The following is a 27,808-nucleotide window of genomic DNA, read 5'->3' on the forward strand; positions in this document are numbered from 1 at the left end:
CTGTAGTACCAAGTTTGGTATATGGGACGCTAGCGAAACGACTACGAGAGCATCATGGGCGTGGCATGTAGTCATGTTACTTAACACGCATGTCATGATTTTTATGTTAGGGTCTGTCGCTTGTGTTCGCGACGCAATCATGCCATACCATACCAGTTTTGCAACATGCCATGTGAACGAAACCACAGCAAGAGCTGCAGGACCACGAAATGTAAATCATGACGTTCATGACACACATGTCATGATTTTCATGTTAGGACTAGTCATATATCTTCTACACACACCCATGTTATGTCATACCAAGTGTGGTATTGATTCCTTTATTGAAACGGTCTGGATAGCTAAAAGTCATAGGTGGCTAGATAGATAGATAGATAGATAGATAGATAGATAGATAGATAGATAGATAGATAGATAGATAGATAGATAGATAGATAGATAGATAGATAGATAGATAGATAGATACGCTCAAAGTCGCCGAAGATCGCTAAGAAATGCTTCGCATTTAAAAGCAAAAAGTCTCGCTGACTTCTCACACTCCCAATGCATCGCCTGCAGCCGAGGATGGGGACGGGTGGTACGTGCCTCCGCTCTTTGAACTCTAAAGGCGAACCGTGTGCATTCCGAAATGTCGGAACAATGTCCACTCAAAGTTGTATAATTAGAAGACGCTTCAAAACACGTGTTTCCTGTTTTATTCGGAGCTTGCGTTTTCTGTGAGCAATTGTTGTTTCCAGAAGGGTGGTCGATCATTTTCTCCTACACAGTGGAGGTACAATGATCACCGGAATGGCGAGAAGATAGGCGACCTTGCACACGGCTCGTTCGTCAAAGCGAACACACACCACGGAGGCTCTGCAGCAGAAGCACAGTTCGATATTAGTTTAGGCACATACATATGCTCTGGTTTCTGTTTTTCTTAGCAAGCATTTGAGCATTAGCGTGTGCGTAGCCAACACGGGCGTTAGCAACTTCGCAGTACCGCACACATGCAGGGGTTCCAAGCAGGCACGACTGCCATGCGAAACCTGCAGTTGCGAAGAAGGGTGCAGTAAGACGCCATGGTATAATGAGGAAAAATGGCTTCGGGAACTTGCGAAGAGTACAATTGTGGAGTTCAACTTTTGTTCCTTTTTTTACGGAAGCTATGTGTCACGCTCTCTTCTTTTACCCTTTTTTCCCGCACGTGGTACATCGGACGAAAGCGACCCATGCAGGCATACGTTCAATTCGCTCGCTACAACTTGCGCTCTGCGTCTGCTACGTGAAGGTGCTTCGGCAGGGCGCTTCCAAACAAACCATAGGCATTACTGAAGTGCCAGTCAAACACAATCCTCACCGACCTTCCGAAAAAAAATTCTGCATTAAAATTAAAGACACGCTGCAGCAGCACCGGAATCCTCGATTAAAGCCATAAAGGAAGTGATTACTCGGCACATACCGCCGTCCGATGCGTCCATCGATTAGGCACCACTGAGGATCCTTCAGTCGCCAAACTTGAGCACCCGAATGACAATGCGAATCGGTAAGAGTAGTTACAGTTCAATTGATCCGTAAGCTGAGAATCTTTCTACACGTGTAGTGCGTTGAGCTGTACATATTCTTTAGAATCAATTGCACAAATCTTGTGATCTATATTTACTTTGAACTTTCATACTTATAGTCTGACAAGGCTCAGAGGAAGTAAATCGATAGAACATTCTGTTTGCACTACGCTGAAAATACTCAGTTGCAGTTCAATAACGGCTAATGTTGCCAATGGGGCTTGTTTGTATCGCGTTTACTCATTACTCAGATAAAAACACAAAATACGCAACAATGGAACACAAGAAATGCACACAGCGCCAGTTGTCACCGTGTGTATTTCGTTTGTTCCTTTTGTTTGTTGTACCATAGAAGTCATATTCTTTTTAAACAGCATTGTGTGATCGCCAGTCGGCCGACACGTCAACAACGGAATCATTAAATGGAGCTGAAAAGCTTGAAAAAATATCTAATTGCGTGACATCGTTTTTGAGAACTAGGTTACGCCTTGTTTTAGTCGATTTCCCGCCTATTTTCTACGCGCACTGCTTCATCGAACGGTTTCATGGCCTTCTCAAGGTTTTTCGAGGTCTCCCGGTAAAAAACCCCTACAGATTGTTATCATCATCATCTCATTGTATATAATAATACTAGTAATACTATTAATAATATTATTAACAATAGTACTCTTTATTATAATATTGTCGCGCTACAGCGCGAACCAAAGGCAGATAAACGTTGACACAGCGACTCTCAGCAGCCGAACAGCAAGATCACCTTCTTTATCCTTTATCTTCGATCAGCCAGAGCCTCCCTACCTGGTGTCCGCCAAATCCCCTTATCGTCGTTTTTGTCCACCAATACACACGCGTCATTTGCCCCCCTCTTAATGAGCATCGCCCCGATGCTGAACCAGTAGTGCAGTTTTTTTTGTTTTTTTTTAAGAAGTGTCTTGCGCAGTCACTACCTTTCATAAGGCTTCATGCGCACAACGTGAACTAGTTCAGGACGGCGCTGGCGAAACGTCGTACTACACGAACTGTCGGGGACGACCTTGTAAGTAACATCACTCAGTCGTCGCAGTACTAGGTATGGCCCAAAGTATCTCCTTAGGAGCCTGGCAGGCTCGCCAAATTTGTTATGGTGTAATGTGGGCCCAGGATCCGGAATAAATCAACCGGCAGTCAGGTGACTCTGTACACACAACACAGACTTTAACACAACCGATAACCCTTACAATTCACACACGACACACTATAGCGTTCCTTATTTACAGGCCAAACGTCCTACGTGCCTCGGCACACGAACTGTCCTACTCGCCGTTATGACTGTTGCCGCTGCGGCGAGGTCGGTCGTCACCGGTGTTCCTTGTGCAGTCACGCTGCCTTGACCGTCGTGAGGTAGTGGCGGTGGTGATGGTGGTGCTGCAGGCCGGTAGATCACCAGGCCACTGCAGTGCAGGTTAATGGCCCTTCGCCAACATGAGCCGCGGCCACCTCGTGCCACCACTCGGGCCCCAGGACCTCAGGCCACGAACAGACTATGCTGCCGGTCCCCGTGTCAGCGCCGGCCACAGAGCGGGAAGCCAGCTCACCAGGTCCGCAAGGCTGCCGGACGCCTGGTTAAGCGATGTCGCCACCCGAACCGCCGACCAGCAGCTGCCGTTCGAACTGTGTCACGCTCCAACTGCCCGAGCCGCACGCCCCGCTCGCGCTTCCTTTTCCTCGTCTTCGCCTCCAAGGCGTACCGCAGAGCAGAACTGCCGTTCCCTCTTCACCCCGTCACGGGCCACACAATCCACATCATCACACCACCCCCCACTTAAGATAGTTGTGAGCAACTATTCCACTGCACGCCAGGCGGTGAGTAGGCAAAAGTGCTGGCGCGTTTGTAAAGAGGGAACAAGTTCACACGAATCCGAATGGTTGTGATCCACAGAGCACGTAATGAAAAAAAAACACACATGAAAAATACACAAGTGGAGAAAGATTAGAGCAATTCAGATGCGACTTAAGTAGTCCACTCCTACATTGTCTGAGTCTTTTATGTATTCTACGGTAAAGCTGTACTCTTGCATTAGTAAGCTCCATTGTAACACTCGATTATTGACGTGTTTGGCTGACTGCAAGTACCGGAGTGGCTGGTGGTCGCACTGAATAATGAAGGGTTTGCCGCATAAGTAAATGTGGAACTTCTGAACAGCCCACACGAGCGCTAAGCATTCACGCTCTATTGTGGAATAGCGGGCCTCTCTAGGCAGCAGATTGCGACTAGCATAAGCAACCGAATGTAAAATATCGTCCCCACTGTTTTGCAGAAGCACTGCGCCGATGCTTGTGCTTGAGGCATCAGTACGGAGCACGAAAGGCTTCAAAAGATCCGGTGTTTGCAGTATGGGACTTGCGGCGAGCTTGTCTTTCAGCACGGTGAATGCTTTTTCTTGCGTCGGTCCCCACGATACGATGTGATGTTGGCCTTTCTTGGTAAGGTCAGTCAAGGGCTTGGAAATCTCTGCGTAGTTCGAAATGGATTGCCTGTAATAGCCCGTAAGACCGAGAAAGGATTGTACAGCTTTCTTCGTCGTGGGGCGCTTGGCGGCCAGGATCTTGTCCAGCGTTTTCCTCTGGCAGACGTCGCACGACTTGACAAACCGTCTGATTTCTTCATGCATACCTGCCAGTAAAAATCCCCAAGGATACGGTCTGTCGTACGTCGCACGCCTTGGTGACCAGCCATAATGCCCTCGTGTGCAACCTTCAAAATGTGTTGTCGAAGTGTCCTTGGCACGACTACTTGCATAAAGGTACTCTCCGTAGAAAGGCGGTAATGTCGATACAGTAGACCAGCCTCTTCAGAAAAGTGATACGTCGTGTCTTTATTGGAGTCATCGTTTCCGTATGGGCGTCCAAACCCATACTCTGTCGCCGGTCTCGTAAACGACTGTTCTGCGGCGAGAATTGTCGCGGCTCGCGTCATACTCTTGTTGTTGCTGGATTCGCAGGCGTGCTAGTTGCCTTGCTTCTTCCGCTCGTTCTGTAAACATCTCGGCATCCGGTTCGATGTCGTCGCATTCGTGCGCTAGCGTTAACACGGTTCGTACTTTTCTTCCATGAATTAGGCTGAATGGGGTCATCCGGGTTGTTTCTTGCTTGGCTGGTTGTATGCAAACGTGATATATGGCAAGAGTTTGTTCAAATGTTTGTGTTCGACGTTTACGTACATTGAAAGCATGTCTTCAATTGTTTTGTTCAGATGCTCTGTAAGCCCGTTCGTCTGCGGGTGGTAGGCGGTGGTCTTACGATGGGTTGTTCTACTCAGCATGAGGACTCGATCCAAAAGAGCTGCCGTAAATGCAGTTCCTCTATCTGTGATTACGACGCTTGGTGCACGATGCCGCAGGACAACGTTCTCGATAAAAAAAAATGTGCCACCTCCGCTGCTGTACCTCTCTTGATAGCCTTTGTTTCAGCATAACGGGTAAGGTAATCAGTCGCGACTATAACCCAGCGGTTTCCAGCAGTAGAAGTTGGAAGTGGGCCAAAAATATCCATGCCAATTTGGTCAAATGATCTTCTTGGGACCTGCACGGACTGCAGGAGGCCAGCTGGTATAGTCGGCGGTGACTTCCGTCGCTGGCAGTCGAGGCAAGTACGAACATGGTGTTTTACGGCTATGGTAAGTCTTGCCCAGAAGTAGCGCTGCCGTATTCTGGCCAACGTTCTCGCGTAACCTAAGTGGTCTGAAGTCACATCGTTGTGGCATGCTTCGAGTACATTGGAGCGCAGGGCTGCTGGGATGACTAGCAAATACGCAGATCCTGTCGAAGAGAAGTTTCTTTTGTATAGTACCCCACCCCGTAAGCAAAATGATGACAGCGTTCTTACGAAAACAGTTGGTGCCTTCTCAGATCTTCCGTCCAGGTAATTAATTAGGCAAGTAACTCTGGGTCATCACGTTGCTGCTGCGCAATGGCGGTTGAGTCGAGCACACCGAGAAATGCTGTTTCCTCCTCATCGGATAAAGTTTCCAATTCAATGGGGAAGATGGATAGACAGTCGGCGTTCTTGTGGCGGTTCCCTGACTTTTGTACGACCGTCATGTGATACTCTTGCAGCCTGAGACTCCAACGCGCTAATCTCCCGGTAGGATCCTTAAGATTTGTCAACCAACACAGTGAATGGTGGTCGCTGATGACTTTGAAAGGGTGGCCGTATAAATACGGGCGAAATTTTGTGATCGCCCATACCACGGCGAGGCATTCCTTTTCAGTTGTGGAGTAATTAGCCTCGGCGTGTGTTAGTGTTCGGCTTGCATAGGCGATTACTCTTTCTGTGCCTTCTTGCAGCTACACAAGCACAGCTCCCAAACTAACATTGCTGGCATCAGTGTGTAGCATCGTTGGCGCTTTCTCATCAAAGTGGGCAAGCACTGGAGGCATCTGTAGTCGTTGGCGGAGGTTCTTAAAAGCATCTTCCTCTTCGTTGCTTCATTGGAAGGCAACATCTTTTCACGTGAGGCGGGTTAACGGTGATGCGATGCGTGCGAAGGCCGCGATGAATCGCCTATAATACGCACATAGTCCGAGGAATCGTTGGACAGCCTTCTTATCAGTCGACACCGAAAACTGTGCAACAGCTGCGATCTTTTCAGGATCAGGACGAACGCCTGCGTGACTGACAACGTGACCAAGAAATTGAAGCTCTTCATAGCAAAAGTGGCACTTTTCAGGCTTTAACGTCAAGCCTGCGGACCGTATGGCTTCTAAAACTGTCTCAAGTCTTTTAAGGTGCTGTTGAAATGTTGCGGCAAAAACTACGACATCATCAAGGTAGACCAAGCAGGTTTTCCACTTCAACCCAGAAAGTACGGTATCCATGAGTCTTTGAAAGGTAGCAGGCGCTGAGCATAAACCAAAGGGCAAGACTTTAAATTCATATAAGCCATCTGGTGTCACAAAAGCAGTCTTCTCGCGGTCTCTCGGGTCTACCTCGATTTGCCGATACCCACTCCTTAAGTCCATCGATGAAAAGTAACGAGCACGTTGAAGTCTGCCGAGAGAGTCATCTATACGAGGAAGTGGATACACATCACTCTCTGTCACTTGATTGAGTTTTCGGTAATCTACACAGAAGCGCAGGCTGTCGTCTTTTTTTTAACGAGGACTACAGGTGACGCCCAGGGGCTTTTTGAGGGCTGAATAACATCATCTTCTAGCATTTTGTCGACTTGCTCTTGTACCACTTCGCGTTCTTTTGGAGCCACGCGATAGGGGTTTCGGTGAATTGGTCTCACCATGTGCTCGGTAATTATCCGATGCTTGGTTAGAGGCGTGCGGCCAACTCTTCATGTTGTCGAAAAGCAGTCTTTTAATTCGGCCAGTAGCTCAAGAAGCCTTTTTCGCTCGTTCTTAGGCAAAGTAGTGCTAACGTCAAGAACTAGTGTTGCGTCAAGTTTTGGCACCCCGTTGACTACTACCGAGCAGCCTTCTGCGTCTGTGATATCATCGAAGTAAGCGACGGCCATGCCTTTGGAAGGTATCGGCACTCATCACTAAAATTGGTCAATAGCAAGTCCGTGCGTCCAGCGGTCACACTGACGATACCTCTTGCGACGGAAATGCCGTGTGTGAGGAGGAGCGAGCTTATTCGGTCTGCTACTCCTTCGCCGTCAAACTCGACAGCGGCTGCCACAGGAACAAGCGCGCATGACTGAGGAGGGAGAACCACATCGTCATCAATTAGACGCAATTGGTTTGGTCGCGCCTGTGTACAATCAGGTGCGCCTGAACTGTTGCGGAACGTAATCAAACTGTCTGGGATATTGATGACAGCGCCATACTCTCGTAAGAAGTCCATACCAATAATTAGATCCTTGCAGCATGCGGCAAGAACTACGAACGACGCAACGAAAGAAAAACCTGCAATGCCTATTCTCGCTGTGCATCTTCCAGAGGGCATCAATAACTGACCACCTGCCGTCCTTATTTGAGGGCCTGTCCATGGCGTCTTCACTTTCTTGAGGAGGATGGCGAGGTCCTGACTGATAATAGAAAAGTCGGAACCGGTGTCGACTGAGGCTGTTACTTCCTGGCCGTCAAGAAAAACACTAAGGTCGGCGGTCACAATGCCGTCGTTCTCACGTTTTGTCGAATTTACAGCGTCGTGTAGTGGGGGTTTTTCATCGTCATGTTCATAGCCTGCAAACTTACCCCGAGGTCGCCGCCCTCAGTTTCCCTGGCGCGGGCTGGGTGACCTTCTGGCGTTAAGGTCCGCGAAGGTGCGTCGGTGTGAGGTGAAAAAGCGGGAGAAGGAGAGCGGGATTGACGTCCCAAACCTGGCTGGTAGGTATTGTCTCCTCGTCAGAAGTACGGTAGTCATAAAAGTGAGAACGGGCTCCATGGAAAGAGGCGTCCTCCCGGCGTGGTATGTATTCTTCGTTCGCACGTCGATCGTCAGACCATGTTCGAAGAGGGCGGAACGGATCACTGCGGTGCCAGCAATGACGGGCAATATGACCTGCACCTCCGCAGTTGAAGCATAACGGACGTCGATAAATTGTGCGCCATGCCTCTGTTCTTCGGAGCAGTGGACGTCTGAGCCTCCCTTCTTGCGACGATGCCCATGGTGCTATTGTGTACGGCTGGTGGTACGTCGGTTGGCTTGGCGGTCAGCTCAGGGTCTGCTCTTGTGGTGGTGACCAAGGAACCGTCGGCATTGTGTGGTATGGCGGCGATGTACCAGATGGTGAACGTCGCAGAGCGTCGGCGTAGCTCATGGGACGGTGCTTGTCATCAGGACCACCGATAGAAAATGCTTGGCGGATTTCGTCGCGTACCACTTCAGCGACGGACGCAACGGGGGTTTGAGCAACCGGAGTCGTGAACTTTTGCAGTTCTTCGCGAACTATCTCCCTAATGAGGTCTCGCAGGGAGCTTTGATTCTTAGGTATGGCGGCTGCATTGATTGGGGCGCTGCTAGACATTCGATGATGCTGCCGGCATCGTTGATCGAGGGCCCGCTCAATAGCCGTAGCCTCCTTAATAAGTCAACTACGGTACTTGGAGGGTGGTGCAGTAGCCCGGCGAAAAGTTGCTCTTTAACGCCGCGCATGAGGTAGCTCAACTTCCTATCTTCGCTCATGTTTGGGTCAGCTCAACGAAAAAGACGAGTCATATCTTCAGCAAACATAGTAACACTTTTATTGGGGTTTTTAAGCCGTAGCTCCAACAGCTGCTGCGCACGGTCCCATCGATCAACATTGGTGAACGTGTCCACAAGCTGTTGTCGGAAGTCGCCCCAAGTAAACAGACTGGCTTCTCTGTTCTCATACCGAATTTTCGCACCGCCGTCAAGGTAGAAATAGGCGCGTGAGAGCTTTTCTTGTTCAGGCCATAGATTAATCTTGGCAACACGCTCATAGTGCTCAAGCCAGTCGTGTAACATCTTCATGGGCGCCGTGGCTAAAGTGATTGGGAACCAGCGGTTGAAAGATGGTTACCTGTGAAGGTTGTGTTGGCTGTGGGCCAGCGGACTGGCGTTGGCCATTTGGAGAGGTAATCGGCGCCTGCGAGGTTCAGTGAAAGGAGTGAACTCAGGAGCGAGGCCTATCAGCCACTGACTTAACCGGTGCACGGGAATTGCAATGGGTGACAATGCGTCCGAAGTAGATGAACAGCTTCCAGTGGGAATATGGAGCATTACGTAGGGTTGCGGCCCAGCACTTCCACCAGTGTCGCGGTACAGCGCGAACCAAAGGCAGATAAACGTTGACACAGCGACTCTCAGCAGCCGAACAGCAAGATCACCTTCTTTATCTTCGATCAGCCAGAGCCTCTCTACCTGGTGTCCGCCAAAGCCCCTTATTGTCGTTTTTGTCCACCAGTACACACGCGTCAATATTAATATTGTTACGTGGGAAATAACAGTAGTCAGTCCGCAGTCACAACACAGCTCACCGACAACGTCCGCGTCTTTACTCTGAGACACCTTTTTTGGGTATGTCCCACTATGCCCTGTTTCAGTCAGCCGAAATCACGTAACACAACCCCCGGTGGCAAAATCGCCGACCAGGTGAGCTCACGGGGCTACAGCAGGAGCAGTGAGGTAACGCTTGAGCCTTGACACGTGGACGATGTCGCGGGACAGCAGAGCAGAAGAGATTGATGACTTATCAGGGATAATTTCATATGTAGTGTCTGCCACTCGTCTAAGCACGCGGTATGGGCCCGTGAAACTAGAGAGAAGCTTCTCTGAAAGGCCTGCATGTCATGTAGGTGACCAAAGCAGAACAAGAGAACCTGTCTGAAAGTGTTCGTCACAATGCTGCTCGTCGTAACGATGTTACTTCGAGTCTTGGGACGCCATTATTCTGCCACGGGCATGCTGACGAGAAGGGTCAGCTCGAGTAATAGCGTCGCCTGCATATTCAGAAGTAGCCTGCACAGCGGCTGCGAGGAAGGTATCTAACAGCAATTCGCGTCCAAACAGAAGGTAAAATGGCGAGTACCCAGCAGTGTCATGCCGGGTGAAATTGTATGGGAATTTCACGTAGGGTAGTGCAAGGTCCCAATTACGACGGTCGGCCGAGACGTATTTCGATAGCATGTCTGTCAGGGTGCAGTTTACACGTTTTGTAAGCCCGTTTAAGCAGGAACGCAGGATATTGTCAACCACTTTCGAAAGGAACGTACGGCCTCGGTCGGTCAGCAGTTGACGAGGGGCTTCATGCACATACATGAGATCACGTAGTAGAAAATCAGCGACGTCTGTAGCGCAGCTTGTTGGCATGGCTCGCATAACTGCATAGCGGGTCGCGTAATCCGTAGCCACCGCGACCCACTTGTTTCCGGAGGTGGATGTTGGGAAGGGAACGAGAAGGTCCAAACCAACACGGAAGAATGGCTCCGATGGGATGTCGGTGGGCTGAAGATACCCGGAAGGGAGTCCCGACGGCTTTTCGCGACGCTGGCGAATTTCGCAAGTGTTGAAAAAACGATGTACAGAGCGTGAAAAGCCAGGCCAGTAGAAGTGGCGGCGCACACGGTCATATGTGCGAGATACACCAAGGTGACCCGTGGTTGGCACGTCATGGAGCTCTCGTAGGATTGTGGAGCGCCGATGCTTTGGTATGACCAGAAGTAGGTCGTGACCATTGGGCGATTAATTACGCCGATATAAGGTGTGGTCCTTTAAGGTAAACATGCGAACAGAATCGTCTTGCGGTGAAGATTCGAGTTGTTGTATTAGGTGGCTGATATCCGGATCGCGACGCTTCTCGTCTCCGAGATGAAGCAGCTGGGAGATATAAAGGACGCAACCCACACAATGAGTGCTCGTAGTATCGCAGTCGGCCACAGGGTAGCGTGGCAGAGAATCCACATCTTTGTGCAGTTTTCCTGACTTATACACTGTGGTGTAAGAGTACGCTTGGAGACACAGTGCCCAGCGGGAGAGACGACCTGTGGGATCTTTGAAGAAGGCGAGCCAGCAAAGAGCGTGGTGATCGGTGAGAACTATAAATGGTCGGCTGTATAAGTAAGAGCGAAATTTCACGACCGCCCACACCAGCACTAGGCATTCACGCTCTGTGATGGAATAATCACGCTCCGAGGGAAACAGTGGCCTGCTGGCATAAACCATCACGCGATGATGCCCACGTTGTCGCTGAGCCAACGCAGCGCCACTCTAAAACCATTGGCATCGGTGTGGACTTCGGTCGGTGCCGTAGGATTGAAGTGAGCAAAAACAGGAGAGGGAGTGAGCAAAGTGGTGAGGTCGGAGAAGGCTGCTGCTTGCGAGGGACCCCAGGTAAACATCTCATCTGGTTTGAGTAAATCTTTAGGGGCCGAGCAACTTCCGCGAAGTTCTTGATGAACTACATAAAATACGAGCAGAGCCCCACAAAGCTATGGACATCTTTGGCGGTTTTTGACACCGGAAAATCTTTCACAGCTAGAATTTTTTCTGGGTCACGCTGTACGTCGTAAGTGTCAGCAATATGTCCAAGTATCGTAATTCGGTGGCGACCAAACCAGCACTTGGATGAATTCAGCTGAAGGCCGGCGAGACGAAATACATCAAGAATTTTGGACAGTCTCTCAAGGTGCGCTTCAAAAGTGGGAGCAAACACAATCACGTCCTCCAGATAATAAAGACAAGTAGACCACTTGAATCCTTGGAGCAGGGAGTCTATCATTCGTTCAAAGGTGGCGGGGGCATTATATAAGCCGAAAGGCATGATTTTGGATTGGTAGAGGCGATCGGGTGGTACAAAAGCCACCTTTTGTCAGTCCATGGGGTCCTTGGCAATCTGCCAATAACCAGAATGAAGATCGATGGAAGAAAAGTAGGCGGCACCATGGAGGCAATCAAGGGCGTCGTCAATTCGGGGCAGAGGGTATGCGTCTTTCTTGGTGATGCTGTTAAGGTGGCGATCGTCCACACAAAATCGCCACGATCTGTCCTTCTTTTTAACTAATACCACCGGGGATGCCCAGGGACTGAAGGATGGTTCAATATAGTCATTTTCTAGCATCTTGTTCACCTCCTTCTGAATGATGCTCCGCTCAAAAGCAGACACTCTGTAGAGACGGCAGTGAACAGGGTTGGCATCACCTATGTGTATGCGATGCTGGTCGAAGGACGTCTGCCCAAGAGGTCGGTCACCAAAATTGAAAATATCCTGGTAGGCCTCGAGAAGATGCTGTAGGGCTTCAAATTGTGGAAGCGGAAGATCAGTGGCGATCATGTCTACAATTTGACGACTTCCCGACTGTGTTCTGAGTGGTGTGCGTGGCGTTGAAACAAGGGTGTCTGTCAAGCCCTTCAGTCAGTGAATCGAGCAACGGACACACGTGGGCCACAGAAATGCCTTGTGCAAGCACATGATTAATGTAGCCGAAATTAACATGTGGTAGGCAAGTTCTGTTATCTGTGATGCTGAGCACCGTTTAGGGCACTGCAACATTGTGCGCAAGGAGTACGTCGGAGAGAGGCGTAGCATAATAGTCACCATCGCGCACAGCTGGTGAGCACAGAAAATTGACTTACGTGACAGTTTAAGCGGGCAGCTGAACAAAGTCGCTGCATTGTAATCGGCATGTAGGTTCGTACGGGGCGTCACTGAATTGTGGCAGTTCAAGGTGGAGCACACCAGCGGAGCAATCAATCAGAGCAGAATTGCCAGCAAGAAATCGAGGCCTAGTATGAAGTCGTGGGGACATGTTGTAAGCATGGTAAAAAGAACGACCACTTGATGACGGGCTACGGTAAGTTGAGCTGTGCACATACCGATGACAGGGACTGTTGCGCCATCTGCAACTTGGACGACACTGGTCAAGGGGGGCGTGAAGACCTTCTTCGTGCGACGATGAAAATGCGAACTCATAATAGAGACGCGAGCGCCCGTATCAATCAAAGCTTCGACAGGTGTGCCATCAACATATACTTCAAGGGTGTTCCGGTTCAAACGTAAGGGCAACAGAGGATTTTAGGGTAAGGTCGACAGGGCAGCTTCACCTCAAGAAGCTGCGCAGCTTAGTTTTCTGGGGACATGCGGTGGTTAAACGATGGCGAGGGAGAGCGGCGACGTGTATTTGAACGAGAACAGCGACTTTGAGGCAGCGGCGATGACGGGACAGGGTGGCCGTAGTCCTCAGGGGCAGTAAATGCTGTACATTCAGTGTGGTTCACATAACGGTGGTTTGGAGGACGGAATAAGTTACTGTAAGCGGGGTACGAGCCAGAAGGCACAGATGACTACTGGCTGTGGCAGTAACGAGCGATGTGTCTGGCGCGACTACAGCGGAAGCATATTGGCTTATCATCAGCTGTTCGCCATTCAGATGGGTTTGGGGTTTGAATAGAGTACGGACGGTGACGTCTCATGTCCATAGAAGCTATGGAGGGATCAGTATTATTCAGGGTGGGTACAGTGGACAGGATACCCAGGTTAGCTAATTCCTGGCGGACAACAGCCTGGATCAAGTAGACAACTGGCATTGAGGCGTCGGGCAACGTCGGTTTGTTGGCAGCTGGGTAAGCGGCCACGAGTTCACGTCGGACGATGCGCGTCACGTCTTCAGTTGTAGACGGATGACAAGAAGTGGCTTCGCAAGACGACGTTGCAGCGGTGTTGGGTAGGCACTAGAAGTGGTGCAAAATGCGTAGACTCTTCGCCTGCTCGTGACAGTGGCACTCTTTTATCACGGCGTTGATGGTCGTTACGTTAGTAAATACAAGCAGGCTGAACGCATCGTCGGCGATTCCTTTTAAAACGTGCGAAATCTTGTCGGGCTCAGACATGTTGGGATCAGCCCTTTGATACAATGCTAAGCCATTTTGAATATAAGTCAAGGAGGGCTCAGTGGACGTCTGTATACGTACGGTCAATTGCTTTCGGGCCTCAAGCTGTTGACCAAACGGGTTGCCAAAGAAGTCGCTGAGCTGTTGTTTAAAGATTTTCCAGCTTGTGATTTCATGCTCCTGGGTCTCAAACCAGATGCGAGGGGTCTTGGCAAGATAGAAATTGACATTCTGAAGCATAACGGTTGAGTCCCAGCCTTATTGCTTGCTGACGCACTCGTACACACTAAGCCACTTGTCCACATTCGCATTGTCCTCTTCAGTAAAGGTACTGAATCACGGGGTTGCGTTAGGGTGACGTACTGGGTTGCTGTCATTGCCGAGGTAGGTGGCGAAGTCGTATCTTCACCCGGAGAAATGGTAGGACACTTAAGGAGGCGTCCACTGCGCAGCTCTATTGTCAAAAATAGTACCGAGCACTTACACAAAAATGTTACGTGGAAAATGAGAGTAGTCAGTCCGCAGCCACAACGCAGCTCACCGTTTGTTTGTTTGTTTTTCTGGACTGATGGTTCATACCCACTCAGAGGGATTGGTCAAGAAAGCGTAGTTCAGTTTTTATGTGATCATTTTAACTATGTGTATTGAATTTGTAATATAATATCACTAATGTAAGGAAAACCATATAAAAAGTGAGTAAACGAGTAAAAAATAGAAAAGTCAAGTTGAGAAATTTTGAGATTTCAGGTGTGATTAACACTTAGCTGCGTTTACTTCACTTTGCCATTTAGAATTTTTGAGGGGCTGTAATAAATAATAATGATTTGATTGAAGATCTCAAAGGTATACCTTTGGTTGCCTGAATATAATCGAAAACAGCATTGAAAGCATCCCTGTGGCAAAGTCCCAAAACTGAGGCACCAAAGCTTAGTGCAATTTCCACCGTCAAGCTAACGCCTATTTTAAGAAATGGAATAACTAGTAACCTTTTTTGATGTATAGCGTATCGGCGACAATACAAAAAATAGTGTTCTAGTGATTTCATTTCTCCGCAGAATGCGCAGAGGGGTAATGTTGTCTGACCAGCTCTATGTAGGTACACCGACAACGTCACTTCTTTACTCTCAGTCTGAGACACCTTTTTTGGGTATGTCCCACTATGCCCTGTTTCAGTCAGCCGAAATCACGTCACAATATTACTATTAATATTGTTGTTGCTGTTCTTGCAGGTACTTTAGTTTTATCTCAACTTTCAACCCTGCAGTTCCTCCCACCCCCACCCGAGAGAAATGTTGGGGCGTTAATGACATGTATAACCGGCGGCAACATTTTGTGGCAGCAGAGCCGAAGCTACGTGGGCGGAGCTTCGGCACATGTGTTACTATGCCAAGTACTCTGTTCTCGTGCGATATCGGTTTCGCAAGCGCATGCAACATGTACATTTTCGTGCGAGCACCATACAATACACGTTACATTTATTTGGAGGAAATGAATATTGATTCACTGAATAACTTTAGTTAGTCCTGAAGAGGCGATGACCCCCTATGGGGGTTTTCGGGCCACATTCATGGCGGAATGGGGAGGTTTAACTTGACGGTCATATCGTGAGGCCTTTGGACGGCGCGAAGTTGGTAATCTTCGTGGAGACTTGTCATCAGGACATCCCAGTCGCTTTGTGTGATTGGAGACTCATCGGCCGCACACACCTCGGGCATTGTCATAGCATATGTTATATGTCGATTCGTGAAAAGCCCCATCGGTGGCATACCAGTCTTAGTTCACTTACGAATTTCGCAATAACTCTCGGTGAGGGATATGCTACTGTTTGTAGTATGCGGGAAGATAGTGCTTGCAGTCGTTTGAGTCGAGAATGCAATAACGGAAACTACCGCCATTCAAGACGACAGGGCTGACAGATTTCATTAAAGGTTTGCAGTTAGTTCTGGAGCTTTTCTCGTCCTTAGGCTCTGGACCACATTCTCTCCTGACGCGGCAAGTAAGGTCTCTAACGTTGGAGTGGGCAAGTTTGTTGGCGTTTGTGACGAGGGGTTGGCAAAGCGCGCCAAATTACAGTGCTGCAAGCGTTGTCAAGTAGCCACCCCCCACGATCTTGCCCCATGCGATCACGTGGACACTCGAAATGCTGGCGCGATGTTCAGTTCACATGATGTCCGCTCGGCGCGCACGCGTATAGAACATGTCTTGGCCACCCCCATTGTGGTCACCACAGTCATCGGTGTCCAAAAGCCGTGATGAAAACAATGACGAATGTGGAGTCACCACGAGCCATGGCTTGGCGAAAGCGAGAAGCGACGAGCCAGCTGGTGACGCACACCTGGGCCACGCTGGCTGATAAGACATGCGAATGCTGCGTGAGTGTTACCTGTTCGCGATGACCGCATTTGTGCTCCCAACTTCACGACAAATACACAATAACGGCACAAGGGCAACGGTGGATTCACACGAAGCAAGTGAAACAAAGCAAGCGAAGTCATTGACAGGCAGCCAGCGCCACCACAAGACAGCACCACACGTGTAATCGGCGACAACTTTCCGTGGCTGCACAGTCAAAGCTATGTTAGCGGAGGTACTGTAGCTTTAGTAGTACGTCAAGAAATCTGTTCTTGGGTGATTTTGGTTTCACACGAACATCCAACATGTTCGCTTTCGCACGAGCACCGTACAATAAACATAACAATTATTTGGGAGAAAATCAATAACATTTTCTTGTTTTAACAAATAGAACACGAAGCTTTTTGGGGATGAAGCTCTATATAGCGGCACCCGTTCGGTCTCGTAGCTGTTGTAGTAGCGTATAACAAGAATAACATTTTGACCTTAGAGGTGGTGCCGATCAGAGATTTCTTCTGTGCGTTGTTAAACAATAAAAGATAGCGCTTAATGTACATGCCAATGGCTGCTAAGGGGGAATGAGAGAACGGAGAATTCGGCTTTTAGTGAGTGCGCACGCTGCGAATTTTTCATTGTTCAACAACGCACAGGAGACAAGAAAAGGTTGCTACGTTATAATCACTGGGTGTAACCTTCTAGCTTTCAGAAAGGTTTAGCGAGCGTTGGGCCGCAGCGACATGAATACAGTGAACTAGTATATACCATGAACTCGAGGTTGTTAAAGGGGAGAAGTAGACACAAAGCGCCAGCCGTAAGAAAGTGTGCGTGCGCCTCCTCTTGTTCAGTCCTTGGAATGTCCACTGGATGGCGGTGCTTCTATATGAGGAATATATGATGAAAAGATGCAAGATGGTGGTACTTGCAGTGTTGAATAGGTGGACGAACGGACACACAGACATATGCATGGACGGACGAACGGATGGCTGCACGGACGGTTGGACGCATGAACGGACGCAGGAGCGGATGCATGGACGAAAGCAGGGACGGACGCACAGATGAACGTGCGGACGTACGAACAGAGGCACGCACGGACGGGTGGATGGACGCACGGGTGGCCACACAGACGCACGCATGGATGGACGGAAGCAAAAACAAATAGACGAACGGATGCTTTGCCCCACTATTCATCATTCACTCCGTGGATATGCTGCCATTTGGTTTTGGCTGCAGGAGGTTTTGGGTGTACCTCCCATTTATTTGCGATATCCTAAGGACTTTTTTGCACGAGTTGTGTGAAGATTTTCTCTGCGTTTTAAGGGTTTTTTGAGAAAACATCTGTTCACTAGAACACCTTTTATTGTGGTTCATTGTAGCTCCTCGCCAACGAAAGCTTGGCTGCTATCCGCCGCCGTAGGTGTTGTGCGTCTCTAGTGGACGTTACGAGCCAGGCTCATGAAGTAAGTAGAGAGGACCATTACCCGGAAGAGATGCTCAAACGGCGGCAAACGCACATATACGATGCCGCATATAAAGACATAATATGTCACTTGTAATGACGCCATCGCTGCTACTGCCAAGGCTGCTGTTTGGCAACAAGCGACCTCCAAGAAAAAAATTGGCAGATCCCACGTACAGCGGCAATCGATAATATGCGAAGCGCGATTGAGAAATGCTGATATTTTACTTTATATCAGCACAACATTACGAGGTGGAGGTAAATGATGCAATACATGACTTCCATGTCATGATTATCTTGTTTGGATGAGTCGTTTACATTCGACATTTATTCGCCTCACGTGATACCAAGCTTAGTATATGATGAGCTAGCAAAACGGCCGCAAGCACGCTATGAGAGTGGTATGTTACCATTTTTTATATGACACACGTGTGTCACAGGTCTTGTTAATTAGGGAGGCAATCGCCGGGCTAATTGCAAAGACCGAAGTATCGGCCCCCCGAACCGCACCACGAAAGCGTGAACAATTTAGAAGTGGTGTTATTTGGCGCGCCAGCGGACGCCAGCTGTGGCCCAAAGAACAAGTCAGAACCGAGAGCTGATAAACAAAACAAAATTATATTCTCAGTTATGGCAGATCAAAACGATACACAAGTATGCACACTCGACAATAGTTGAATACAATGTGTCACCAATCAATGTACTACACAGTACAATCAGCCACGCTCAAAACAACGGACACAGACAACAATACGCACTACAATGCAGTCGCATGCATCGAACAACCAAGACACTTAAAGACTAAATAGTTAGAAAGTTATTCAGTCCAAAGTTCTTGGAACAAAAGTCTGAATGATACTCTTCCGAGAATCACTCACTCAAAGTTCAGTGTTGTTGTCGCTCCGCTGCCTCCGAAGTTTCTCTTCCAGGAAACCTCGCGCCTTCAGTTGACCGCTCTCCAGGCTCCAAACTTCTTCGCCGGAAAGACGTCGGCTTCACACACGCAGCTGTTGCCACGCGTCCTCGCTCGATAGCGGTAGACACACACTCTTGCCTGTAGCTCGAGTCTTAACCCCTCAGGTGGAAATCCTCTTCTTCTCTTACTTTGTCACGGAAGACAAAAGACTTCGCCCACAATGCAGAACACCCTACGCACTCTGGCGCATACTTTCTTCTTCTCCTGCTTTGTTACTAAGGGTAAAACCTTCACCGAAAGACGCGGGGGAATAACCCCACGCACACTGGCGCTAACCTCCTTCTTCTCCTGATCTCCCAACTCTGCTGCTCGGTTAAATACCTTCCGCGCGAGATTCCAGAAAATTCTCATCATTTCGTCGGCTCGATGCGCAGCGAAGGCTGGGGAAAGCGCGAGACGGTACGAGGGCCGTCCGCGACGGATGACGCAACCCTGCATCACCACGCCCCTTTCCATCGAGACCGTTCCAGGGCTTGCTCGGCCGCCGATGAGAGGAGGTGCGTCGGCGAACCCACACTTCTGAGGGGAGAGGGACGCGCGCCCGGGGAGTCTTTGGAGGCTTGTTTTCTTTTTTTATCGTTGACCTCGTGGCATCCTTCCGGCGCTTCATCGCGAGCATTTGGCGGCACGCCCTTTTTGAGCGCTCGTTTTGTGACAACGTGTCAGGAATATCTTGTTTGTACCAGCCGTATATTTCGTCAACCGCTGGCGTAACGTAACACCAAATTTGGTAGATGTGGAGCTAGTAAAATGACCGCGAGTGCATCATGAAGGGCCCAGTATACTCCAATGTAGCGTTGATGTGCCTACAACATTTTCACCTCCATCGAAAGTGTAGCCGCAGCAGCCGGAATTAAATCCCGCGTCCTGTGGGTTAGCAGCCGAGTACCTTAGCCGCTAGACCACCACAGTGGGGCGTTTCCAGTGACCATAGATCTGCGCCAAGACATGGTTATGATAAACCCCACTAACAACACAGTCACCCTGAGTGCGGAGAGCTATGACCGCTTGGCGAAATATCTCGCTATCAAGTCACTCATGGTCAACGGCCAGGAGCACGAAGTCACCTCAAACAGCGTTCCAACTTCCAAGAAGTGCAAAGGCATTATGTACATCTACAGGATGTGCCTGGGAGAAGTTACCTATAAAATATATTCTACCTATGCTTGGTGAGTGCAACCCAGAAATGCATTTCCGAGAAGCGGGACGAATGCGTGAAACCTCTGACGCAGTTCTCGTGGCTTTTTTGGGAACAAACGTTCCTTTCTGGGTCAAATATAAGCAGCCCGTATCATGGTGCAAACCTTTCCGGCAAAGGATGGAAGACTCCACTTGCATCAGAACTTTTGGACATCGACTGGATGTGCACCGTGCAAATAGAGAGTAGACTTGCCGCAAATGTGGAACTGTGAATTCTCCTCCGGATTATGTGTGTATTCCTGAGTGCGTGCTGAGCAGTGGGTGTCATGAAACTGGATCCGTGCAGTGCACACTACAATACAGGCACAAAACATCTCTCGCCAAGGTTGACAACAAGACTCTTCCTTAACCCATACCCGAAACACCTCCAAACAAGAAGCAGGGGCCTTCTCCAAAAAAGCAAGAAGAACACTGGCCCTCCTTGTCAGCTGCTTCCTTAAGCAACAAGTCAAGCCCTCCTCAGGTAGGCTGGCTTTTGGTTGCTTCCCACAACCCAATTATTATTATAGCTCTCTATGCTCCCATCTAGGCCATTGTACAAGAAATTAAGGAAGAAAATCGTGCTCGGCGTAAACCAATTCCTGAACTCAAACCCCTTGTCTCTCCACAAACGTTCCTTTTTGCACAATCGTTCCTGCTCCTCAACATGCTACCGATACTCGTGCAACTTCCTCGCACCCATTGAATGATGATCAGGCCACAACCATGGACACTACTCCCCATCCCATTTTGGGCACCTCGACAAAGCGCAAAAGGAGCGATAATGCAAGAGACGCTTGGGAATAAAACTATATAGGCTAATATGTAAAATGACAGCACACATTCGCAAATCCAACCATCACTTCAAGACTCTTGAAAAATGCATGTATTCTATCGAAACTAAGCTTGAGTACCTTACCACCATCGTTCATGGACTCAGTACTCATATAAGCGCCAAATTATGCCAGTTGGAAGAAAAACTTAACAACGTTGGTGATCGGTTCAGGAAAATTATCGAAATGTTTGACCAATTTTATCGCCGCGTCTCTTAAGTGCTCCGAAATAGTGTTGTGGCAAAGGAACTGCAGAGGTTTTCAAAAAGGAAGTCAGTCTGCAACAATACATAGCCAATCTCACACAAGCACATGCAGTCATTGCTTTACAAGAAACGCATGTTCAAATAAACTCCCTGGTTTTGATGCATGCCACTGCACAAGATGCCAACACCTTAATACAGCAATTTTCACCCAAAAACACTTAACCGTTACTTGATCATAATTTGATGGTGTCGACATTTATCACGATTTCGTAGAAATTCCCGCTAAAAAACTGTTAGTATATCCACGGAGTGTATGATGGAGAGTGGGGCGTAGCACTTGTCCGTCCATTCGTTCTTGCTTCCGTCCATCTTTGCGTCCATCTGTGTGACCGTCCATGCGTTCATCCACCCATCCGTGCGTGCGTCTGTCCGTGGGTCTGTCCCTGCGTTCGTCCATGCTTCCGCCCCTGCGTCCGTTCTTGGTCCATCCATGCATCTGTCTGTGTGTCCGTTCGTCCACATATTCAACACTCCAAGCACAACCATCTCGCATCTTTTCATTATATATTCCTCATACAGAAGCACCGCCATCCAGCGGACATTCCAAGGCTAAACGAGAGGTAGCACATGCACACTTTCTTACGGCTTGCGCTTCGGGCCTACTTCCCACCTTTAACCACCTCGAGTTCATGGTATATACTAGTTCACTGTGTTCATGGCAAACTTTGGCAGTGAACTCACTAGTTCACTGCAAACTTTTCCGGTCAGATAGTGCTGAATGTACATGCCAATGGCTGCTAATGGGAAATGAGAGACAGGATGATTCGGCTTTTATTGAGTGGGCACGCTGCGAATTTTTTATTCTTCAACAACGCACAAAAGAAAAGAAAAGGTTTACTTTTTTACGGCTTGCGCTTCGTATATATTTCCTACCTTTAACCACCTCGAGTTCATTCATGATATTTACTAGTTCATTGCACTCATGGCACTGCGGCTGAACGCTCGCTAAACCTTTCTAAAACTAAGGAGGTTACACCCAGCGAGTATAACAAAGCAACCCTTTCTTGACAGACAGTGCTCAATTTACATGCCAATGGCTGCTAAGGGGATCGTGTCGTGCGCGTTAACTGAAAGCCGAATGCTCCTGTCTCTCGTTCCCCATTAGCAGCCATTGGCATGGACATTGAGCACTAGTTTTCATTGTTCAAACACGCACAGAAGAAATCTCTCACCGGTACCACCTTGGAGGTCAAAATGTTATTCTTGTTACATACTACAACGGCAACAAGGCACGAACGGGTGTTGCTATAAGAAGCTTTGCCCCTAAAAGGCGAAGTCAGCTCCTCCTTCCACCGATTTACCACGCTTTTTGCTCGTGCTAAACAGGAAGCCCGGAAAACCCACTCATTGTTGGCGACTTCGATACTCCGAATTAGCGATGGGGTCACACAACATCTACGCCTAGAGGAAAAGCCTCATGGACCCACATGCAAGACCGTCAACTCACCCTGCACAATGACTTCAAAATGCCTATCCGCTTAGGTAACATTGTCTCTAAAGACACATCATCAGATCTCACCATGGCCTCTCGGATTAGCTCAGCTAAATAGAAAAACAATCAAATCAATTTAGGTAGCGAGCACTTAGTCATTCAGAGCTCTCTTAGCTTTTCTCATAAACTGTTTAACATCAAACCTATCTTTTTCCCTATTGGTTTCTGTCGTTGACGGATATATGTCAATCATGTTCATTTCTGCTGAAAAATTTATTTCATTACTCTCTGACGAACATCGCACTCTGGTTTATTTCAACGCACGTAGCTTGCGAATGAATCACGATGACATTAGTGATTTATTTCATTTTACGAGACACCCTTTTTATTCATATGTATATCGGAAAGCTTTCCAATGTCGATGCTGATTTGTATGGTTTTACGTCGTACGAATCTGAGTATTGTCACCGTGTGTCTGACACCCATGGTGGTTCACCTATTTTCATTTTTATGACCTAAATTATAGTCGCAAATTAGATCTTTCAATTGCCATTTCATATTGCAAATCAGTTTGGATGGAAATTGAGCAGCCTCATTTTACACACAATAAAAAATTTACTACTCGGTAGTATCTATCGCTCACCTTCTTCTTCACTATCTCAGTTCCTATAGGCTCTTGAGTTCATTCTGAACAATTTATCCCTAGAGAAGAAAAACATACTGTTCGTACTCAACATCAACATTAATTTATTGGATTCTAAATCAAATAACACAATTGCCTACAACAATTGCCTTAGGGTACGGGTTAATGTACCTCATTGATTGGCGCTCTACACCCAACACACGTGGCTCTAACACTCTTTTACGTCATGTTTTTCTAACTTCAGTGTTAACGTATTTAGAGTAGTAGATATCGTCATTGCGGATCATTATCCTATCTTTATCATATCTGATAGTGCTCTGGCTCGAATCAACACAGTCTTTACCACTACGCGCTTCGACCAAGTAAGTTTCATTGATGCTGTTTTGAAATGTGACTGGTCCAAAGTTTGCTCACAAACTGATCCACAATCAGCGGGTGGTACATTTTCCTCCGTATTCTCGAAAGCTATTTCTGCCAGTACTCATATTATTGCTCATAACCAGAAATTCGAGAAGCCAAAAAGCTCTTGGATGACATGTGCCTTATTACCGAGTCTGAGAAAAACGGATAACCTCTATAGGAAAGTGAAGATGCAACCCTTTAATACCACCTTATACTTCAATATGAAAGTTACTGTAATAGTCTTAACTCTTCGTCAAAACTTGCCAAGAAACCTACTTTTAATGAACATATTTTGAAGAATAAAACAATCCTAAAAAACAGTTAGAACTATTTAAGAAATTATTATATTCACCTGCAATTAACGTGTCCATAACGAAAATCACTGGCCATAACGCTACTTATTGTCGTACTGACGACATTGCTAATGGGTTTTCTGAGTATTTTTGTTCGAGTCCAACTGTTTTAAAAGTGTTTCTTCACCTAGTTTACCGCGCTTACCTCACTCATTTTTCTCTTCCTCTCTTCAGCTAATGAAATAGTATCAGCTGATTGCAATCTTGAAAATACGTCTCCTGGTTTAGATTAGATTTGTGCATCTCATTTAAAGATGGTTGCTCATATTATTTCTCTGCCCTTAACCTTTATAATTAACCTCATCTTTTCTAAGGGTTCGTTTTCTGACTCATTAAAGTGTGTAAAGGTCCTATCATTTTTTAAGAAGGGTGATAAATCTATAATAGGCCTCTATCTATCCTTGCATCGTTTGGCAAACTAATTGAACATCTGTTTGTAAAACGTTCTCATGCTTACCTAACGAAATATATTGTTTTAAAGCTTTCCCAGTTTGGCTTTCTTCATGGATGGAAGCTCCACTAACCATGCTGTGCTTTCTTTGACTGACTTCATCAAACATTCCATCGACAGCGGTAACTTCTCTAGTTCCGTTTTTTTAAGACTTAACAATAGCATTTGACTTGCTCAATTATTTCACTCTCTTCAATAAGTTAGAACAATATGGTACCACCGCACCACCAGTAAGCTTTCTAAAAAGTTACCTGTTTAACCAACAAAAGGTGTTTTTTACTAGTGACTCTTACTCTAACACTAAGATCACTAATCAAGGTGTTCCGCAATGTCAATTTTCGGCCAGCTCTTATTCATTACTTATATAAATAATCTCCCTAATGTCATATGTTCTGCACAATGTGTATTCTACGCCAACAACACCACAGTATCGTGTAAAGCCAAAACTATTCCTTGTTTAATATTCAAACTAATCTTTGTGTGAATGATGTGGCTTTATGGTCTAACAACAATGACCTAACAATAAACCCCTCTAAAACTCAGTTTATGGCTCTCAGATCATCTCAAAACATTTTTTAACTTCGGCTTCTGTAATATAGGGTCCTAGTACTATCTACGTTTGCGATTTTGTTTCTTTGTTGGGTGTACGTTTAGACATAAGCCTTAATGTTTTGTCTACAAGTGTTACACCTAAATAAAAATGCTTTTGATAATCGCGCAATGATTGATGCTAAGCCATCGTCACGAGTTACGTTATTTAGGGAGGCGATCGCCGGGTTAACTCCAAGGGTCGCAGTACCGCCACCCGAACAGCCTCCCGAAAGCGCGGACAGTTTAGAAGTGGTCCTATTTGGTGTGCCTGCGCACGCTGGCTGTGGCGCAAGGAACAAGTTCGAGCCGAGACTTGATAAAAAAAACAAATTTATATTCATCGATTCTGCAGATCAAACGATACACAAATATGCAAACTCGACAATCGTTTAAAACGATACGACAAAAAACAACGCACTACACAGTACAATCAGCTACACTCGAAGCAACGCACTCAAACAACAAAACGCGCTACAATGCAATCACATGCCTCAAACAACCAAGACACTTAAAGACTAAAGAGTTTGAAAACTTATTCAGTCCGAAGTCCAAAGTTCAGAATCTGAATGATACACTTTTAAGTATCGCTCACTCAAAGTTTACCGCTGTTGTCGTTCTGCCGCACCCGAAGTTCCTCTTCGAGGAAACATCGCACCTTCAATTGGCCGCTGTCCAAGCACCAAACTTCGCCGGTAACACGTCGGCTTCCCACGCGTTGTGATTGCAGGACGCGTCCTCGCTCTCTCGCTGTAGTCTCACACTATTCTTCTGTCGGTAGCACCAGCCTTCACCCTTCAGGTGGAAACCCTCTTTATCACCTGCTTTGTCACTTAGGGCAAAACCTTCGCCGATGCGATACGGCGGAAAGACCCTACGCACACTTGCGCAAAACTTTCATCTCCTGCCTACGCACACGAGTGCAAACTTTCTTTTTCTCCTGCTTTGTCACTGTGTACAAAACCTTCGCCGACACGGCGGAAACACTCTACGCACACTGGCACAAACTTTCTTCTTCTCCTAATCTCCCTCCTCCGCTGCTCGCTTAAATACCTTCCGCGCTAGCTTTCAGAAAATTCTAACTGTTTCGTCTGTGCGATGCACAGCTAAGGCTGAGGAAACAGCAAGACGTTTCGAGGGTCGTCCGCGACATAAGACGCAACTCTACATACCACGCCTCTTTACTTGCAGATCTTTCCAGGGCTTGCTGGGCAGCCGATGTGAGGAGGTTGGTCAGTGAAATTATGCTTCCGATGAGGCAGAAACGGTGCGCCCGGGGTGTCTTTGGATGCTTGTTTTCTTCTTAATCGTTGACCTTGAAGCGTCTCTCAGGGCTTGGTATCGACAGGGTCACCAGAACTCGGCGGTGCGCTCTTTTTGAGCACTAGTTTGTGACACTCCAAGAATATTATCTTATAATATTCAAAACCGCACAAATTAGCGTGAACAGTCTTCCCACAACAACAGACTGTAACACAGACCATTGCTCAGGGCGCGTCACATTCACAGCAAGACACTCAATACAATTGAGCATTGCAATTCTATTTCCCAACACATGAATTATAACCACAAGTACACGAGTACAACCCTCCATCACACATATCAAACAATACAAACATTCAAAGGTCTGCCATTACAACACTGGTAAAATCATGGCGACCACGTGACGTCCCCGAGACAAACATTTTGACTCGCTCGACATACACTTGTGACACAGGATAACAACGGCACAACACATTGAGACTCAACACTGCCAAACACATTCTAATTCGACCTCAGCCCCTATCCTGTGTACTTCGAGCTGCGCTTGCGCCCTTTTTTGCAGTGCTCACTGCATCTCTTCTTATATTTCTCGTTCTGTTTTGGCGAGCCCTTCCAATCGACGGTATTTGAGCCGGCGTCTCAGCCATCGTTGACACTTTCGACACCGTTAACGGGTAATAACGTTCAACCAATCTCGTGTGGTTATTCACCAGCCTGTTCACGTCACAACATTGGGCCTGGCTGGCCGACTCCAACACCTGTTCATTGTTGGTCTATTGAGGTCATGCCGCCGTAAGTCCAGATGCACGGCACGTTCTCTCGTTCAACACGATCATCTCATGATTTACTGTCGTTTGCGCCCAGGCTTCACCATGAGCTTGCGTGAACTCCTTCACGGGATGCTTCTTCCCTGTATCTCGCGGTCCCTGTGTCGGCGAAGCCTCAATCTTCGGGTCTTCCCCCAAATGTTCAGGATCGTTCAGCTCTCGCACTACGTCGATGTTTCCGATGATGAGGTCGTACAGGGGGGTCATCTTACAAAAGACCGCAACCTTCCCACTCAAGTATGGTGTTTCAACCTAAATTTCTGCTTCGGAAAGCATCGGAACCGTACTGTCAATTAGGCAAACCGGTTTCGTTTTGCCTGTTAACTCACTTTCCCGCACCAAATTCCTCCGCACGATAACAATGGAGCTACCGGTGTCTCCTAACACTGTAACCTTCTTGGCCTCAACTTTTCCAGACAGCGTTGGCATTCCCTTCGTAACACCGATTGGCCGTGTTGTCATTACAGCACCCACAATAGGAAGTTTCTTCCCATTTTCAACTCTACGAATTCGTCTGTGACGTCATCTTCTTCGGCTTTTGGTGCCACCTGCACACAGGCAGCTTGGTCTGTTTTACTCGCTCCGCTACCACATGCGTCTGCGTTGTGCCCAGTCTGACAACATTTAAAACATTTTACAACAGTAGTGCTTGTAAAGTTAGTTCCACAACTGTTAGCGAGATGAACCACTTGGTTACACAGAAAACATCACGGAACACTCTCCGGTGCACGCTTTTCTTCGGGTGCCGATTTCTTCGATTCTTCGAGACATTTCTTGTTAACCTTGGCCGAATTTGTGCCACCTTGCTCTTCCAAGAATTGATAAGCCAACTCAAGCATGTCGTCAAGTGACTTACCTCTCCTCTCTTTAAAGTACAGCGACAGGCTTGGGTGGCAACAGGTGAGATATTGCTCTCTAATAGGGAGCTCTCTAAGCTCATCGTACTCCTGTGCTGTCCCTG

At 47.6% G+C, this 27,808-nt stretch overlaps 1 protein-coding gene across 2 annotated transcripts in view; it reads right to left on the bottom strand.

The window, feature by feature from the left end:
- Nucleotides 1–734: 734 nt before the first annotated feature.
- The window catches only part of LOC119174053 (uncharacterized), a 461,603-nt gene continuing 434,529 nt past the window's right edge, over nt 735–27,808 (bottom strand). For both annotated transcript variants that reach the window (XM_075896324.1, XM_075896322.1), the window contains one exon: nt 735–855. In XM_075896324.1, the coding sequence (XP_075752439.1) occupies nt 750–855 (106 nt within the window). In that variant the 3' untranslated portion in view covers nt 735–749. The remainder of the gene's footprint in view (nt 856–27,808) is intronic.

Source organism: Rhipicephalus microplus, chromosome 5, assembly GCF_043290135.1.
Source record: "Rhipicephalus microplus isolate Deutch F79 chromosome 5, USDA_Rmic, whole genome shotgun sequence".
NCBI lineage: Eukaryota > Metazoa > Arthropoda > Arachnida > Ixodida > Ixodidae > Rhipicephalus > Rhipicephalus microplus.